The 18,901-nt window shown below is 38.9% G+C and overlaps 1 protein-coding gene across 5 annotated transcripts in view; it reads right to left on the bottom strand.

The window, feature by feature from the left end:
- The window catches only part of ACER3 (alkaline ceramidase 3), a 213,545-nt gene that overhangs the window by 68,759 nt on the left and 125,885 nt on the right, over window positions 1-18,901 (bottom strand). For all 5 annotated transcript variants that reach the window (XM_057552772.1, XM_057552771.1, XM_007187570.2 and 2 more), the window contains 2 exons: window positions 7,431-7,483; window positions 4,917-4,998 (listed from right to left, as the gene is read on the bottom strand). In XM_057552772.1, coding sequence (XP_057408755.1) covers window positions 4,917-4,998; window positions 7,431-7,483 — 135 coding nt within the window. The remainder of the gene's footprint in view (window positions 1-4,916; window positions 4,999-7,430; window positions 7,484-18,901) is intronic.

Here is an 18,901-nt window from a genome sequence, read left to right as displayed (position 1 = left end):
AGCCAGTTTATGTCTTTTGGTGGGAGCATTTAATCCATTTACATTTAAGGTAGTTATCAATATGTATGTTCCTATTACCATTTTCTTAATTGTTTTGGGTTTGCTATTGTAGGTCTTTTCCTTCTCTTGTGTTTCCTGCCTAGAGAAGTTCCTTTAGCATTTGTTCTAACGCTGGTTTGGTGGTGCTGAATTCTCTTAACTTTTGCTTGTCTGTAAAGGTTTTAATTTCTGTGTTGAATCTGAATGAGATCCTTGCTGGGTAGAGTAATCTTGGTTGTAGGTTCTTCCCTTCCATCACTTTAGATATATCATGCCACTCCCTTCTGGCTTGCAGATTTTCTGCTGAAAGATCAGCTGTTAACCTTATGGGTATTCCCTTGTATGTTATTTGTTGCTTTTCCCTTGCTGATTTTAATATTTCTTCTTTGTATTTAATTTTTGATATCTTGATTAATATGTGTCTTGGCGTGTTTCTCCTTGGAGTTATCCTGTATGGGACTCTCTGTGCTTCCTGGACTTGACTATTTCCTTCCCCATATTAGGGAAGTTTCCAACTATAATCTCTTCAAATATTTTCTCAGTCCCTTTCTTCTTCTCTTCTTCTTCTGGGACCCCTATAGTTCGAATGTTGGAGCGTTTAATGTTGTCCCAGAGGTCTCTGAGACTCTCAATTCTTTTCATTCTTTTTCCTTTATTCTGCTCTGTGGTAGTTATTTCCATTATTTTATCTTCCAGGTCACTTATCCATTCTTCTGCCTCAGTTAGTCTGCTACTTATTCCTTCTAGAGAATTTTTAATTTCATTTATTGTGTTGTTCATCAGTTTGTTTGCTCTTTAGTTCTTCTAGGTCATTGTTAAACATATCTTGTATTTTCTCCATTCTATTTCCAAGATTTTGGATCATCTTTACTATCATTACTCTGAATTCTTTTTGAGGTAGACTGCCTATTTCCTCTTCATTTTTTTGGTTTGGTGGGTTTTCACCTTGCTCCTTTCTCTGCTGCATATTTCTCTGTCTTCTCATTTTGCTTAACGTACTGTGTTTGGGGTCTCCTTTTCACAGGCTGCAGGTTCGTAGTTCCTGTTGTTTTTGATGTCTGCCCCCAGTGGGTGAGGTTGGTTCAGTGGCTTGTGTAGGCTTCCTGGTGGAGGGGACTGGTGCCTGTGTTCTGGTGGGTGGGGCTGGATCTTGTCTTTCTGGTGGGCAGAGATGCATCCAGTGGTGTGTTCTGGGGTGTCTGTGAACTTAGTATGATTTTAGGCAGCCTCCCTAATGGGTGGGCTGTGTGCCTGTCTTGCTAGTTGTTTGGCATGGGGCGTCCAGCACTGGAGCTTGCTCGCCGTTGGATGGAGCTGGGTCTTAGCGTTGAGACAAGAGATCTCTGGGAGAGTTCTCGCCAACTGATACTACGTGTGGCTCGAGGTCTCTGGTGGTCCAATGTCCTGAACTCGGCTCTCTCACCTCAAGAGGCTCAGGCCTGACACCAGGCTGGAGCACCAAGACCCTGTCAGCAACACAGCTCAGAATAAAAGGGAGAAAAAAAGAAAGAAAAAATAATAATAAAAAAATTTAAAAAAATAGATTATTAAAATAAAAAAGATTAAAATAAAAAAATAAAAAATAATAATAAAAAAAGAAGAGAGCAACGAAACCAATAAACAAATCCACCAATGATAACAAGTGCTAAAAACTATACTAAGATAAACATAAAAATCAGAAACAAGTCAGTTGCAGACAGCAAACCCCAAGTCTACAGTTGCTCCCAAAGTCCATCGCTTCAATTTTGGGACAATTCGTTGTCTATTTAGGTATTCCACAGATGCAGGGTACATCAAGTTGATTGTGGGGATTTAATCCGCTGCTCCTGAGGCTGCATGGAGAAATTTCCCTTTCTCTTCTTTGTTTGCACAGCTCCTGGGGTTCAGCTTTGGTTTTGGCCCCGCCTCTGCATATAGGTCACCCTCAGGCATCTGTTCCTACCCAGACATGAGAGGATTAAAGCAGCAGCTGATTAGGGGGCTCCTGCTCACTCATGCCACGGGGAGGGAGGGGTATGGTAGTTATCATTGGAATGCGGGGTGAGCCTGCGGCGGCAGAGGCCAGCATGACATTGCAACAGCCTGAGGTGCGCTGTGTGTCAGGACCCTGGCAGTGGCTCCTGGGCCGGGGGGGTCGGGGAGGGGCCGCGTGTGGATAGTGACCTGTGCGTTTCATGCCCGTCTCTGGTGTCCGAGCTAATAGCCGTCTCTGGACCTCATTTAGCCAGCGCTCTGCCTTCTGTGTGCAGACAGGGAAGGAATCCCCTCCCCTGGTGCAGCCCGAAACAATGGTTTCTTGCCTCTTAGGCATGTCCAGGCTTTTTCCCGGACTCTCTCCTAGCTAGCTGTGGCGCACTAGCCCCCTTCAGGCTGTGTTCACGCAGCCAACCCCAGTCCTCTCCCTGGGATCTGACCTCCGAAGCCCGAGCATCAGCTCCCAGCCCCAACCCGCCCCAGCGGGTGAGCAGACAAGCCTCTCAGGCTGGTGAGTGCTGGTTGGCACCAATTCTCTGTGCAGGAATCTCTCCACTTTGCCCTCTGCACCCCTGTTGCTGTGCTCTCCTTCATGGCTCTGAAGCTTCCCCCATGCCCACCCACATCTCTGCCAGTGAAGGGGCTTCCTAGTGAGTGGAAACTTTTCCTTCTTCACAGCTTTCTCCCAGAGGTGCAGGTCCCATCCCTATTCTTTTGTCTCTGTTTTTTCTTTTGCCCTACCCAGGTACGTGGGAATTTTCTTGGCTTTTGGTCTTCTGCCAGCATTCAGTAGGTGTTCTGTAGGAGTTGTTCCACATGTCGATGTTTTTTTTTTTTTTAATTGAATGCAAACTAAGACCACTTGACTGTTACTGAAATGAATAGCCCAGTTTGCTTTTTTTTTTTTTTAAAGAAATTCATGTTCTTTTATTTATTTATTTATGACTGTGTTGAGTCTTCGTTTCTGTGCGAGGGCTTTCCCTAGTTGCAGCAAGTGGGGACCACTCTTCAGCGCGGTGTGCGGGCCTCTCACCATCGCGGCCTCTCTTGTTGCGGAGCACAGGCTCCAGACGCGCAGGCTCAGTAATTGTGGCTCACGGGCCCAGTTGCTCCGTGGCATGTGGGATCTTCCCAGACCAGGACTCGAACCCGTGTCCCCTGCATTGGCAGGCAGATTCTCAACCACTGCGCCACCAGGGAAGCCCGACATGTCGATGTATTTTTGATGTATTTGTGGGGAGGAATGTGATCTCCACATCTTACTCCTCTGACATCTTGAAGGTCCCCCCACAAGGGTTGTATCTTTGGTTATCATAATGGTCTATGCTATCTCTGTGCCAGTTCATCTATTCCCACATTTCTAGTACTACCTATAACCTGACAACTACCAAATCCACATCTTTAGCCCAACCTACTTGTTAAGCCTCAGATATCACTAATGTCAGGCACCTCAATCTCAGCACATTCCAAAGTGAACTTATCTACCCCTACCCTGTGACACAAACCTACTCATTATCTTTCCTGCAAAATCTGCTCATGTTCCAAGTTGCCTGTCTTGGTTAAGGACTTACTACGTACTCTGAGGACCAGGCCATAAACTGAGGAATCATTGTAGACAATTCCTTCTTTTTACTCCATTTCTACCCCTTTCTACTTAGTGGGTCACAAATACCATGGATTATTTATGCAAGTTATTTTACTTCAGTCTGAGTCTCATATCTTGCCTAAGCAAATGCAAAAATCCCTAGGTCTAGACTCATACTCCTCTAATCCATCATCCATAATCAAATCTTTCTAAAACACGTATCTATTGATGTTTTTCCTCTACTTTAAACCAATAATGGCTCCACGCTACCTTGAGGATAAAAATCCAAATTTAAACATGGTATATAAGAGTCTTCATAATCTGATATTTGTCTGATTCACTACACCTGTTCACTCACCACTTAACTTTGACCCAGTCATATTAAATCTCTCCCAATTCCACTGGCAGTGATGATTCAATGAGAAAATAAATGTAAAGTACTCAGTAGAGTATCTGGCACGTAATAAGCACTTAAAAATGATAGTTCACTATGTGTTCCAAGATTCTAGGCCTGTGGACAACTTAATGGTCTATTTAGAAGTGCTCCATAACGCTCTTACCCCGGGGCCTGGTGAACTCCTAATCAATTAAAACCCAGCTCAAGTACACCTCTCTGCAGCTTTCTTTGACCCACTCAAGCAATTCATTAATCCTCATTTATCTCATCATCATATAACTGGTTTTTACCTGTATGACTGCAATTATCATCTTTCGATCCAATTCTTTGTTTACATGTTTAAGTTCCCCACTAGAATGCGGTCCTCAAGCATAGTGACTACTTCTTAGTCATCTTTGTATTTTCTACTGCCTGATATGTTAGATTTGTGATAAAAGTTTGTTGAAATTAATATCTCTTAATACAAAATGTAATTCACTTGAGGAAAAAAGCGCTAGGGTAGGATCAGAAGTGATTGGCTATCTCAACCTATTTGGAAAAGGTTAACCATTAAAAGAGTCACACTAGGCCCTACGGAGCAGAGCCAATTTCTTTTTTTAACAAATAGGAGGCAATATGTGAATCCATGAGGAAAAGTTAATTGTTTTCCATTGCTACTAAATATTTGCCTTTTGACTTTTTCCCCTTCTGTAAAAACAAAAACCAAAAAAACAAAAAAACAGATTTTTTAAAAAGTTGTTTCAACTTTTTGTTGAGAAATAACACCTAAATAGGAAACAAAGGGGCAATATCTATAAGTAAGTTTTGTGTAGAAATATTTCAGTTTGAACAGCATGAAGCAAATACTAGAAGTAAAATGTACCAAACTCCATAAATGGCTAGTTTACATGCTTAATCTGTTAGAAATAAAATATGACTTACTGTGGTTACTATTAAACTGAACAGAACTAAAGTAAAAAGCAGATGGTAGTTTACAGAGTTCTTTGTCTTGAAACATTCAAACCTTAAAAAGAAAAAAGAGAGAGAGAAAGAAACTTGTTTTAGAATACATAACTAGGAAAACAAATAGAACACTGTTTTACCACTCGTATACATGCCCCTGGGTCTAGTGATGCCCATCATTTCCTCTCAACCACACACTCATCTTAGAGAACCCACATTGCCTACAGCCTCCAAGAGGCTACGGGGACCAGGAGTAGATGCCTGACTTAAACTGGGCCAGTGAGAGGCTCTCTTCTGAAAATTTGGAGTTTGGGAGCCAGAGACTGAATCAAGTGTAGAGAATCAAAGTATAAAGCCGTGTGGACTCAAGGTCTGATGCTTATATTTGGGCAACTAACTTAAAGTAGATGAGTGAGCGCAGAAGTGATCTGCAGGAAGAGAAAAAGAAAGCAGATACAAAGACTTGAAGCCATGTGGAGAGGAAGGAATAGAGAAAAGAGGGAGGGAGAGAGAAGTTGCCCTTCCAGTTCTGGTGAGCTGGACTTCCTGCTACTGGGTGCCATATAATTCCCTCGTGTCCTTACAGTAAATAAGTCTCTCCTAAATCAACTGGCTTGAGTAGGTTTCCACATCTTGGAACTAATGATCCCTGACGAACGCACACTGTCATAGAAAATATCACTCTATTACCATTGTCTCTTTGCTTATCTGTCTCCCCAACCAGACTGTGAATTTCTTGTGTGCAGGGATAAAATCTTTTTTTCATATACCTAGTCACTAGGAAAGTCTGACACAGGAAACATTCGGTGAATAAGTAAATATGAACATATATTTGGCTATCAGCTAAGTATCCAACCTTTGAGCCTATGTTTTGTATAAGCAGCAGGAGAGTTCTCTCAGTTTACTAATTAATAGGAATTGGATCCAACTCCTATTTCCCTATCTGTAAAGAAAGGTGGCTGGAAAGTAATGGCGATCATATATTGAAAAGAATCAGATAACCATCACATAAAGGATTCAGAGAAGTCTTACTAGCACTAAGACCTCTTTTACCTTTAAATTCTGTGACTTGATGACTTTTTGTGTGTGTGCATGTTGTGCCTGATTGTTTTACCATGGTTTATTGCTTCATTTAATGAGATACATAACCAGACTACTTGAGAGGGATGTTTTTCGAACAAAACATTAACTGAGGTAAGAAGGCAGTCATCTTCTGCTTTCTGCTCTCCCTTTCTTGTAGTACTTGTCTGGGTACTTTTTAAGTATCTGCTCTCAGCTTTGTCTCATGCAGGTACAGGTACATCAGGACATTAGCATATCAATGCTCACTGTTACTTTATTTTTCTTTTAATAAATATAGTTTTGACAGAAAAGATAGATCAGTAAACAATGTCAAGGAGAGCAAAGACCTTAGTCTCAGTCTTGAGGATAGCTTTCAGAAAATGGTGCATGGGATTTCCTTGTTTTTGATCTTGTTTTCTAACTGCCTAAATCTGCTTGTCACAGATGCAGACTGTGATGGGCTGATGACTTATTAAGAGTCATCTGAAAATATTTTTCTAGATCAGGGGTAGCAAACTACAGTGTAGGAAGCAATTTCTCAACCTAAGCCTGTTTTTGTAAATAAAATTTACTGGAAGACAGTCACACCCATTGGTTTACATATTATCTATGGCTGCTTTCACACTACAACAGCAGAGTTGAAGACTTGCAACAGAGACCACAGGCCCAGAGAGTCTAAAATAATTACTGTCTGGTCCTTTACAGAAGAAGTTTCTGATGAGCTCTTTTTAATAATATATTTTTTTCAAACTATTTTTATTTTTACATATCTTTAGAAGATATTCTTGAGCTAGCAATGATGATCCTGTTAAAAAGAATCAGATAACCATCACATAAGAGGTTCAGAGAAGTCTCAAGAATTAACACTAGAAAACAGAAGGTATATTTTAAAAGTTAAGTTTATTAAACCTGTAGTTCAATTTCCAACTCTGACACTTACTAACTGCATGACCTTAAGCAAGTCACCTAAGCATAAGCTCTGCTTATATTCTTAGATAAAATGGGGACAATACCTATTTATCTTGCACAACTGTGAGAATTTAGAAATGACTTCGTGTGCTGCCCAGCACAATTACAGGTACAAAGTAGAGAAATGTTATTATGGCATAATATATAAAATCTTTACCTAAATTTTTATATATTCATAACTCAAGGAAAGGCAAATTGTGTAAGTTAGTTAATCTTACTTAATTTAAGTAAGATTCTATCTAAATTGGCTATAAGGTTTTGAGATCAAACAAGTTCATAAACAATATTATTATAACTTCCCAGAAATTATACTCTACATTGAAATCACAAAAGTTACAATCTTCTACACTGTTACAATCTCCCAGTAATATCACTGGATTAGTTATATTACATAATTCCCTATGAAGCAAACATGAATTTAAAAATATATCAAGCATATGAATTTTAAACGTAAATACTTACATGCAGTATACAAATATACAACAGCTGTAAATCATTGGGAGTTCATCCAATAGCTGTAAGAAACAAAGGTAACAGGACTTGAATATTGTAGAGCTGCAATTATTATGCAAATCCAAAATAAAACATCAGAATGATTAAGATGGTCACCTCTTATTATCTTATATCTTTTACTAATTCTCATATATTTATCATCATCTAATTTATTCTCAGTGTGTATATTTAGTTTATTGTTTTTGAACAAAGAAGCTTATCCACCCATCTGTCCTAATCTACACACCTAAGTAGGATGCCTGACTCACTGGTCAGCTTGGATCATTCAGTATCATAAACCATGATAACATGCCTCCAGGAAAGAATGATGTCCACCATCTACAGGTGATAGGTCCTATCAGTATTCTTTTGCATTTTCCCCCCATCCTATAGCACCTAAGATAAATAAAATGTTCAGTCATATACATAAAAAGAGATAGTAATGGTTGGGGAAGTCACTTAATCTAAGTGATGTCTAAGTATGTCTCTGAAAAATAATAATATTATTAGCAATAATAACAACTATAGTTATTACATATTAAACTACAAGCTGGACACTAAGTGTCCAGCTAAGTGTTGTGATAGGTTATTTCTAATACTTAAACCAATCCTATAGAATTTATTCACTAGATATGCATTTGATGAATTGTTTAATAATATATCTACTATGTGCCAGGCAACGTTAGGGGCTGAGGATACGATAAAAACAAGACATAATCACTGCCCTCAGGGAATTCAGTCTAGTGAGGTAGAGGGAATGAAAAACATGTGATTAAATACACAGTAAAGATTCCAAAAATGGGGGCACAAAGAAGCCAGAAAAGGTGGTGGCAGGAAATGAAATGATGGCAGAGAAAGGCATTCTAGGAAGAAGGAAGAGAATTTATGCAAAGTGATATATTGTAGTAAATTACTGGAATAATGAAAATGACAGCGTTTGTGCAAGGTCTTATGATTACATGTTTCACATTTATTATTTCATTTAAATTTTCACAATTCTAAGGTAGGAACTATTATCTACATTCCAAGATGAGAACACTGAGGCTTAGAAGGTTTAAGTAACTTTTTTTTTTCCACATCTTTATTGGAGTATAATTGCCTTACAATGGTGTGTTAATTTCTGCTGTACAACAAAGTGAATCAGCTATATGTACACATATATCCCCATATTCCCCCGCTCTTGAGCCTCTGAAGATCACATGCTAATATGTAACAGAGCCAGATTTTGAACGGACTCTATATTATGTTGCCTCCAAAACCATTCACTTGAATCACCTATAAATGTTCAAAAAAACTGGTATAATATCGTGACTTACTGCAGGTAAATCTACCACAGTTTTATGATATACATAAGATTCCTTTATTTAAAGTTTTGAACCAGGATCTACTGACTTTACATTAAACATCTTTAGATGGGTCTTTTGTGTTTCTATATAAATTTTTAAATTTTTTGTTCCAGTTCTGTGAAAAATGCCACTGGTAATTTGATAGGGATTGCACTGAATCTATAGATTACCTTGGGTAGTATGGTCATTTCTAACAGTATTGTTTCTTCCAATCCAAGAACATGGTATATCTTTCCATCTGTTTGTGTCATCATTAGTTTCTTTCATCAGCATCTTATAGTTTTTGGAGTACAGGTCTTTTGCCTCCTTAGGTAGGTTTATTCCTAGGTATTTTATTCTTTTTGATGAGATGGTAAATGGGATTGTCTCCTTAATTTCTCTTTTTGATACTTCACTGTTAGTATATAGAAATGCAACAGATTTCTGTATATTTATTTTGTATCCTTCAACTTTACCAAATTCATTGATGAGCTCTAACAGTTTTCTGATGTTGCTTTAGGATTTTCTATGTATAGTATATCATGTCATCTGCAAACAGTCAACATGTGATTTTTGAGAGGACACAATTCAGTCCACAGAAGTGTGGCAGTGTGTTTCAAAATATAAATTTTATTATTATTCAAGTATGGTGAAGCCAACAGATCAGGAGATGATTGCCACTGAAAAGGAATTCCCTGGCGGTCCAGTGGTTAGGACTCCATGCTTCCACTGCTGGGGGCCCAGGTTTGATCCCTGGTCAGGGAACTAAGATCCCGTAAGCCATGCGGCATGGCCAAAACAAATAAACAAGGAAATAAACAAAATAGGAGGTAAAAATTAAGGGGGAACTTTCCCCCTTAAAAAAAGAAAAAGTGTGTTATTCACAGTTCCCAAGAGGAGGGGGTACGCCATGCCATGCAGGACAGCATAGGAAAGCACCAGGGTCAGTGAGGAGGCAGAAGGAGCAAGAGGAAAAGTGTGGGCAAGACCCTTTATTGCGGTTTCCTTAAGAAAGGCAAGGCAAGGGAGGGTAAGCAGGTTTAGAACTGGCTAATTTGAATAACTTCAGGCGGCCCTGGGGTACAGGAGCTATCTTTAGTTATCTGGTACCTGGCTCTGGGGTGATTAGAGCAAAGGAATACTGCCTCCTGGAGTGTAAGATGTGGTTTAGAGAATGGGTTCTGGATTGGTTAGTTTGCATATGAAAGGCACAGACCAGGTTGAGCTGTTTGCTATACCTAAGAACTGGCTATCCCTGGGAGGGGCAGTCTCTCACTAATCAGCGAGGACCCAGATGCTAGAACATCAAGAATACATAAGATAATATAGTTGTTATGAACTGAATGCTTGTGTCAGACACAAATTCATATGTTGAAGGTCTAACCCGAAATCTGATGGTATTTGTAGATGGGTCCTTTGGGAGGTAATTAGGGTTAGACGAGGTCATGAGGGTAGGGCCCTCACGATGGGATTAATGCCCTTCTAAGAAGAGACACCAGAGAACTTGTGAGAAGGTAGCTGCCTGCAAGCCAGGAAGAGCTCTCACAAGACCTGACCATGCTGGTACCCTGATCTCGGACTTCCAGCCACCAAACTATGAAAAAAATAAATGTCTATTTTTAAGCCACCTACTCTATGGTATTTTGTTATGGCAGCCCGAGATGACCAATACAGTAGTAAACATTTGGTGCCAGATCAGGTACGTGTGGAGAGTGCTCTGAAGGGAAAAAACATGGATGTGGGGTGACTAGCTAGGAGGTTACAGAAGTCAGACTAAGCAAAGTTGCTACTTGGATTAAGGTAACAGAATTGGGAATAGACCTCGGTGAACAGACTTGAGAAATATTCAGGAAGTAAAATAAACAGAGATTTGTGATTGATTTGACATAAAGGTGAGGAAGAACAAACTCTCAAGGATGGCTCCCAAGCTTCTTGCCTATACACTTCAGTTGATGGTAAGCATAGTTTACTGAGATTGTGAAAACAGAGACAATTACAAGAACAATTTTCAACGTGTTCGGTTTGAGGTACCTGTGAGACAGCCAAGTGGAAATGTCAATCAGACAACTAGAAATACAGATTTGTAGCTGAGAAGAAAGGTCTGGACTCCAGATGTTGGCTGCTTTTCTGTTTATTTGTTTAAAGAAACTAAATTGAATTAAGCATATGTTAAAATGGCATGGATTTTAAAAGCTGGTTAATATAAATACAAAAGTCTTATTTCAAACCGTAACTAGCAAAATTATGACTGGTAAAAGAACACAGAGTTCTACAGTGGGGTGGGGTATGTGTTTGAAGATGAGTCTGGAGAGGTAGGCAGAGGCCAGATCACAAAGCCTGTGGTTTAAATTCATGCGCTTGAGCTCTGGGAAGTATTAAAGAGGTTTAAAAAGTAACATGCCATCTGAAGAGCAGGGACTGTATTTATGCATCTCATCCCCAACACTCCGTACAAAGCCTAGCAAACATTGCTAAAAGAATGAAAACAGGATGAGTATTTCTATTCCAGTGTGACAAAAAGATAGGGGAGGCAGGGACACCAATTAGGAACCAGTTACAGGAATCTGGGTTGAAGATGATGGATTAAGGCAGTGGCAGTGGAGACAGCTAGAGGTAGACGTATTTAAGAGTTATTACAGAAGTTGAATCAAGAGGTTTTAGAGTTTGTAGAGGTGAAAATAGTAGGAGAAATCAGAGATGAATCATAGGTTTTTGGTTTGGGCTTTGGGTGTAAGGTGGTTTCATTTACTGAGATAGGGAGCAAAGGAGAAAGATGGGTAGTATTTATAACCAGAACATCTGCTGTTAACATTATAAAGTCTGACTTAGCTTACATTACCTAACATTTAAGCTATTTTTGTTTTTGTATTATAAATAAAGTTATAAGTGAACAAAATAGTTTTTTGGTTTTATTTTCTAGGATAAATATATTTATTTTTACTTACGAGAAATACATGAATACATTCTTTTTTTTTACTAGCATTTTTTCCTAACATCAAACATATTACATGCTCAGTATAGAATACATGGAAAAAGCAGAAAAACAGAAAGAAAAAACTAAGAAATTACCTTCAATTTTACCCTCCCTGTGATTATCAATAACTGTATATATCAGGTAGTGAAAGCAAAAAAGAATGAGTTGAATGACTGAATAGATGAAAAGAAAATCTGGGAGAAGTCTCCTAAAAACTTAAAGTTCCTACCACCATCAACGCAAGATAAAATCCTAAAACAGGTAAAGGCAACAAAAGAATACAAAACAAAATGTGGGTCCTAATCTTGTCCCTAACTTCTAGTCAGATCACTTTCCCTCTCTTGGGCTATTCTTCCATTTATAAAATTTATAGATTTGGACTAAATTTCAAAAATCTCTTTTAATATTAAAGTTCTATGATTCTAAATTGTTCTTTGGTACCTTTTACCCCTTATGTGAAGGCCGTCTGCTCACTCCTGTTATCTCTACCCCTTCTCTAATGTTGTCCTCAATCTCACTCCCAAATGTATTGCTCTTGGTTGGTTGCCACAAGAATGTGACACATTAATCAAGAGAAAGGAGTTAGTAATAGCTTAAAACGTTACCCTCCACAGGGGCACACATAATTTAACACTACTTACAGGAATGAATCACTAACAGTGAATCAATAATGGTGGTTTCAAACATTCTGACTGAAGAAAAAGGAAGGAAACTAACATTTATTAAACACTTATTTAATAGATCCTATTAAATAAGGATGTCCTTTCACATATGCCAATCAACTGATCCTCATAATACTCCTACAGGCATATCAGACCCATTAGACAGATGAGAAAACTAAAGCTCAGCAAGATTAAGTGGCATGTCTATGCTCAAATAGTAAAGTGATAGAATAAGAACTGGAACCCATGCAGCAGCCACCCAGGAACAATAAATCTGATGAAAATACCATTCAAGCTCCAAATCATTCTGAAGACAGAACTGTCAATATCTGCTTGTGCTCAGTTTAGGCAGGAATAAAAAACAGGCCTCCAATATCTCTACAGCTACAACAAGCCAAGTTCAGGCTGGTGAAATGGTTCACTGACCACCAGAGGCAGGTAAGTGGCAACATTGCCATTTCTTACTTTGCTTCAGTGATTGTGCGTAACAAATGATGGCCTAACATTGTTGAGTCAAATTTATCCTGAAAGGAGACAAGACAGGGAACCTGCAAGGGATATCCATGATCATGTTATGTTTAGATTAAAGAAATGGAGAAGCTATTTAAAGAAATCCTTTGGTACTGATGATTCTCCCCTCCTCCTCAATCACTGGGAAAATGGGTCACGTGTCATTTCTGCCATGTTAGGCAAGCACATAAAACCACCATCGTGTAGGCCAAAAGGGGAATGAAATAAGGCATGTGTAAAATTTATCCATGAAGTTGATAAAGCAGTATGATAATAATGATAAAGCATAGTGTCAAAGATCTCAGGATCAAAGGCCATCTTGTCCATCCAAATGCTATGCAATCTTGGTGACAATCTTGCCAAGTATTAAGTTTACATGCAAATCAAAGTGTGTCCCACCTCTGCTCAAAATACAGGTTAAAATAATGGTTCACAGGGGATAAAGTCCATGAGGCTTTGATGCGCCTGTGGTTAGTTCCCCAAACCACATCTCCTGCCACTTAGTTCATTGCCTGCCTGCTCAATAATGTAACAAATGTTACCTATTATTACTGGTAGAACTGTCACCATCATCACCACATCCTCCCACTCCAAGGCTACAACCATAATGTACTACCTGCAGGGCTCTGAGAAGCCAAACATACTCTCACAACTCTGCGGGTTCTAGTTGGCCTGGCAAATTCCTATTCATCTTTGACAACGCAATTCAAACATGTGTCTGAGTCTTCTGTGTGAAACCCCTTTTCTGACCTCCCCGCCCTAATATTCACTTTCTCTTTCCAATCACTGTATTCACTAGCATATTATCTTCATTCCTAGACCATAGATTCCTTGAAAGAAGGATTATATAATCTTTACCTATGCATAGCTATTACCCAGATACCAAAAACCATTTTATTGAACTAATGAAAGTGTTTGTCTAGCCTATGCTTGGGTACCTCCAGGGACAGAGGACTCCAGATCTTCTAAGGCAGGCCTTACTATCTACAGGCTCAGAAAATTATTCCCTATGTTGAGCAAGATGTCTCTTAGTCTTTAACCCCACTAGGACCACAAAGAATAAACCTGGTCCTCTTCAACGTGTCAACCCTTAAATACTGATTTGTAAAACATTTATGTTGTGTTATATGCCAGACCCATGGGAAAAGTAGAGGATATGCCAAGGTCAAGCAGAGAGAGTCCCTGCTCCTTGTGAACTCACATTCTGATAGAGTAGTCAGACACATAAATATACATAAAATAACACTGATAAGGGCAAGTAATAGTGATACATGGAGCATGATATGGAAGAACACATGAGGGGTACATATGCCACCCTGGGGCCATGGAAGCCTTCCTAGAAGAGCTGCCCCTCTGCCTGAGAGTTTAAAGGACGAACTAGAATGGAGAGAAAGCCTGGTGTGTACAGCTGAGTGGGGGTAACTGAACATGTCTTCTCTTCTTCAAGCTAAACATTCTCAGTTCCTTCCCCTAGTCAGGTATCATGACTAGATTTTTAATTCTTTCACCATTCTGGGGTCTCTCATTTGAATACATAGCCAGGTCAGGCCTTAGACCTGAATGCAATATTCCTGTCATGATCTGATCAGTGCACAGCAGGGGAGTTTATTCCTCCCGCCCCACCTCACTCAGATGCCTAGTCTTGCCTGACAGCTTGTCTCAGCACATTGATCCAGCTGTTTCCTCATGTATGGAAGAGACACACACTAACTTCCAGGGTAAACATTTTAGGACTAATGGACAGCAAGAATGATCCTTGAGATTTTAAAATTTAAGTCTTAGAAAACATGTGTTAAGGGAATGTCAGAGAATACTGCATGCACAGAATTAGACTAGAAGCTTTGTAAATTTTTCTGGTTATTTGTCACTGTATAAAAAACCACCCCAATCTTGCCACTAGGAGTATTTACTGATAGTAGCTTGTCATTGCTTCTAAGGCTTTTCCTTGGACAGAGCTAAGAAACACGTTTTTTTAAGAGGAGGGGAAAATTCGTATGTTCTCACTGATATTTCTGTTCAAATATAAAATTACAGGGTCTTAACATTTTTTATTTTATATTCATATCTCTTTTTCTTATGCTAAATTATTGATACTTAAGAAAATTAACATACTTAATAATTTGCTTTATCCTATTATATACATGTAATAGTTAAGAAAATAACAATACTGATATTATTACCAACATTGACTACTGAATGAAGTATAAGACTTCTTGGTTTTTTTGTTGTTTTTTTTTGTCCTTATAGTATATTCCACTGAAGATTGAGAGTAATACTATTTCTAAGTTTACTTGGAACAATTTCTTTCCTCTGTTAGAATAAATCCGGTTGCATTTATTCAATTTGCTTTTAATATTTACAGATTGCTTATTAAACTTTTGTTTTTTTAATTATATAAAAACACTTACAACACACCAAAGTGAAAACTATAAAACAAGAAGTTTTACTTCCATCCCTGTCCTCTCTACCCTTCCTCTGACTATAATAATTTTTATTAATTTTTGGTTTATCAATCCACTATTATTTCTTTCTGCAAATATGAGCAAATATACAAATTATACAAAACATAACATGTTAGAGAACCTATTCTGTACTTATTTCTTTCACTTAATAATATATTCTGAAGATCACCATCTATCAATGTATATATATCATTCCCTTTTGCAGCTGCATCTTGCTTCATTATGTTGATGGCCATAGTTTATTTAATAAGTTCTCTATTAATGATTATCTGGGTTATTTCCAATCTTTTGCTATTACAAATACTGCCACAATGAGTAACCTGTGCATAAGTTCCTTTGTATTTTTGCAAAGCACAATCTTTTTAAAAGTAGGGAACAATGAAAACAAGGATTCTTTATTAGGGAATGTTTGCCGAAACGTCTCCTTCTATTGTATAGTATTAGCAAATGAATCCAGCATCCTAATAATAATAGATTACACACATATAGGTCTCTCAAAAACACCTCCGCCTTCACTGTTCTGTGTCTGTAAACTAGGTGATTAGTTAGGGAAGGCGAACTGCTGTAATAAACAAAAAAACTGTGGTGACTTAACACAGTAAAAGTATTGGTCTGGTGTTCCTGGTTGGTGGGTGGCTTTTGTGTGATTGATCTTGAGGCTCTAACCTCCTATCTTACTTTGGAGTCTCCTGCTTTGTGTGCAACTCTCAAATAGAGAAAAAGAGGGTGGAGAAGACACAGTTACTTTTTAAAAGCCTTGATGTGAAAATGACACATGCCACTTCCACACACCTTGACAAGGACCCATCACGTGGCCACCCCTCCCTGCAATGTAGCAGGAGTTCTGGTGGAATGTTCAGGAAGAAAAAATGGTTTTGGTGAAGTGAGTCAATATCGGTCTTTCAGAGCTCTGGTTATCGGCTTCATATTCTTCAATATATTTGTTCTAATGTTTATATACAAATCTGTAGCCCAGATAAATAAAGATCATGTCAGTGAAAAAAAAAAAAAAAAAACCACCCCAAAACTCAGCAGCTTAAAATAGCAGTATTTACTTTACTCATTAATGTGTGTTTAAAGCAGGGTTGGGAAGGGAAGGTCCATCTCTACTTCACTCACTGTGAGCTGGGATAGCTCAAAGGCTGGGAACTGGAATCATCTAAAGATTCACCCACTCAAATTTTTGGCAGTTGATGCTGGCTGAAGTCTGGGGATTTCAGTGAGGTGTAGCAAGAACACCTACACATGGCTCTTCCAAGTGGCTTCTTTACAATATGGTGCTGGGTTCTGAGGGTAAATGTCCCAGGAAGACTAGGCAGAAGCTGTACTGCTTTTTATGACTCAGTCTTGGATGTCATATAGCTTCAGGTCTACTATAGTCACAATCCTGCCCAGATTCAAGGGCAACAAACAAGAGATTCCACCTCTTGAGGAGAGTCAGTGTCACCTTGTAAGAAAAGCAGGTGGGATGGGATATATGGATGTGAACATCTTTGGAAAATAAAATAATCTTGCCACATAAATAAAACTCAAAACTGAGTTAAATGTCCCCAACAATAGGAGGCAGTCTGCTTTAGGATGAAGGGTATTCTGATTAGCTTATTAGTATTACTATTCCTCCAAAGAAACTTTGGAGTCTTTTAAAGTCTCCTTTCTTTACAACAAACATAAACATGTTTTTCTTTATCATAAAAGTACTTCATATTTATTGCAGAAAACTTGCTAAATATAGAAATGCAGAGAGAAAGAAATATAATTGCCTGTAACCCCACAAACCAGGGGTAACTACAATTTAATATTTCAGTAGAACTCTTTAGTCATTCACTCGTGTGATTAATTAAATGCCCTTCCTTCCTCCCTTTCTTCCTCCCTTCCATGTATGTTTTTATCATGCATATGTCAGCACTATTTTATATGCTAAGATAGAGCAGTATTTAAGAGAGGTAAGATACCTGCTCTCAAGTTTACATTCTAGTAGGGGAAAGTTCAAATAAGATAATTTCGAATAGCAATAAGTGCTATGAAAAACATAAAGTAAAAGCAATTCACGGAAGGGATTGCTTTACATAAAGTGGTCAGAGAAAGCATGTCTGAATAGATGTCATTTGTATTGAAGAGTGAGAAGGGACCAGACATGCAAAAATTTGCGATAAAAGTATTGCAGGCAGAGGAAATAGCAATTACAAAGGCCATGAGGTCTTGTCTGAAGAACAATAAGGCCAGTGTGGCTAGAGTGTAGTGAACAATGCAAAGGAATTGTAAAAACTGAAGCTGCAGAACTAGAGCTGGATTGGATCATGTAGGCCATGGTAAAGAATCTGGATTTCACTTTAATGCAAATGGATGCCTTGGAGAGTGGTTTTTTTCTTTTTTAATTTTATTTATTTTTGGCTGCATTGGGTCTTCGTTGCTACGGGAGGGCTTTCTCTAGCTATGGCGAGCAGGGGCTACTCTCTGTTGTGGTGTGTGGGCTTCTCCTTGCAGTGGCTTCTCTTGTTGTGAAGCATGGGCTCTAGGTGTGCGGGCTTCAGTAGCTTCAGCACACAGGCTCAGTAGTTGTGGCTCGCAGGCTCTAGAGCACAGGGTCAGTAGTTGTGGCGCACCGGCTTAGTTGCTCCGCGGCATGTGGGATCTTCCTGGACCAGGGAGGGCTCGAACCTGTGTCTCCTGCATTGGCAGGTGGATTCTTATCCACTGCACCACCAGGGAAGTCCCTCTTGGAGAGTTTTAAGCAGGAGAATGACATGACCTGATTTAAAGTTTCAAAGATCACCTTGGCTGATTGCAGAGGCAACGGCTGACTACTGCAGTAGTCAAGAAATGGGATGGTGATGCCTTACACTAAGGTAGGAGTAGTAAAAACAGGGAGAGTAGGCAGATCCAGGTATATTTTAAAAGTAAAACCAGAAGAACAGATTAAATGTGAGGGATGAGGGAAAGAAAGAAATCAGGGATGAGTCTAGGTTTTTGGCTTCAGCAAATGGGTGGGTGATGGCATCACAGAGGAACACCAGGAAGGAACAGGTATGGGAAAAGAAATAAAGAATTATATATTGTCCATATTAAAGGTTGAGATTTCTATAATATGTCAAACATACAATTGGATATACAAATCTAGAGCTAAAAGGTTAGGTCAGAACTAAAGATAGATGTTTTGAATCATCAGTATATAGATCACATTCAAAGCCATGAGATTATATAAGATCACCTAGGAGAGAATACAGAGAAGGTAGCCCAGGACAAAAGAGTAGCCAGTGAGGTAAGGAAGAAAGCTAGGGGAATTTCCTTTTCCATAATCAAGGAAAACTGGGAAGCCAAGACAAATGTTTCATGAAGAAAAACGCAAACAACGTGTGGAATGCTACTGAGAGGTCAAATAAGAAGAATATAAAAATGTGTCTATTGGATCTGGCAAGATGAAGGTCACTGTTGACCTTGACAAGCAGTTTCTGTGAAGTGAAGGGAAGAGATGCCTAACTGGGATGGGAGGGAAAGAGAGGGAGGTGAG

This window comes from Balaenoptera acutorostrata, chromosome 9 (assembly GCF_949987535.1).
Source record: "Balaenoptera acutorostrata chromosome 9, mBalAcu1.1, whole genome shotgun sequence".
In the NCBI taxonomy this organism is placed as follows: Eukaryota; Metazoa; Chordata; class Mammalia; order Artiodactyla; family Balaenopteridae; genus Balaenoptera; species Balaenoptera acutorostrata.
Note: the sequence above shows the minus strand (reverse complement) of the source record. Positions and strands in the feature narration are given on the sequence as shown.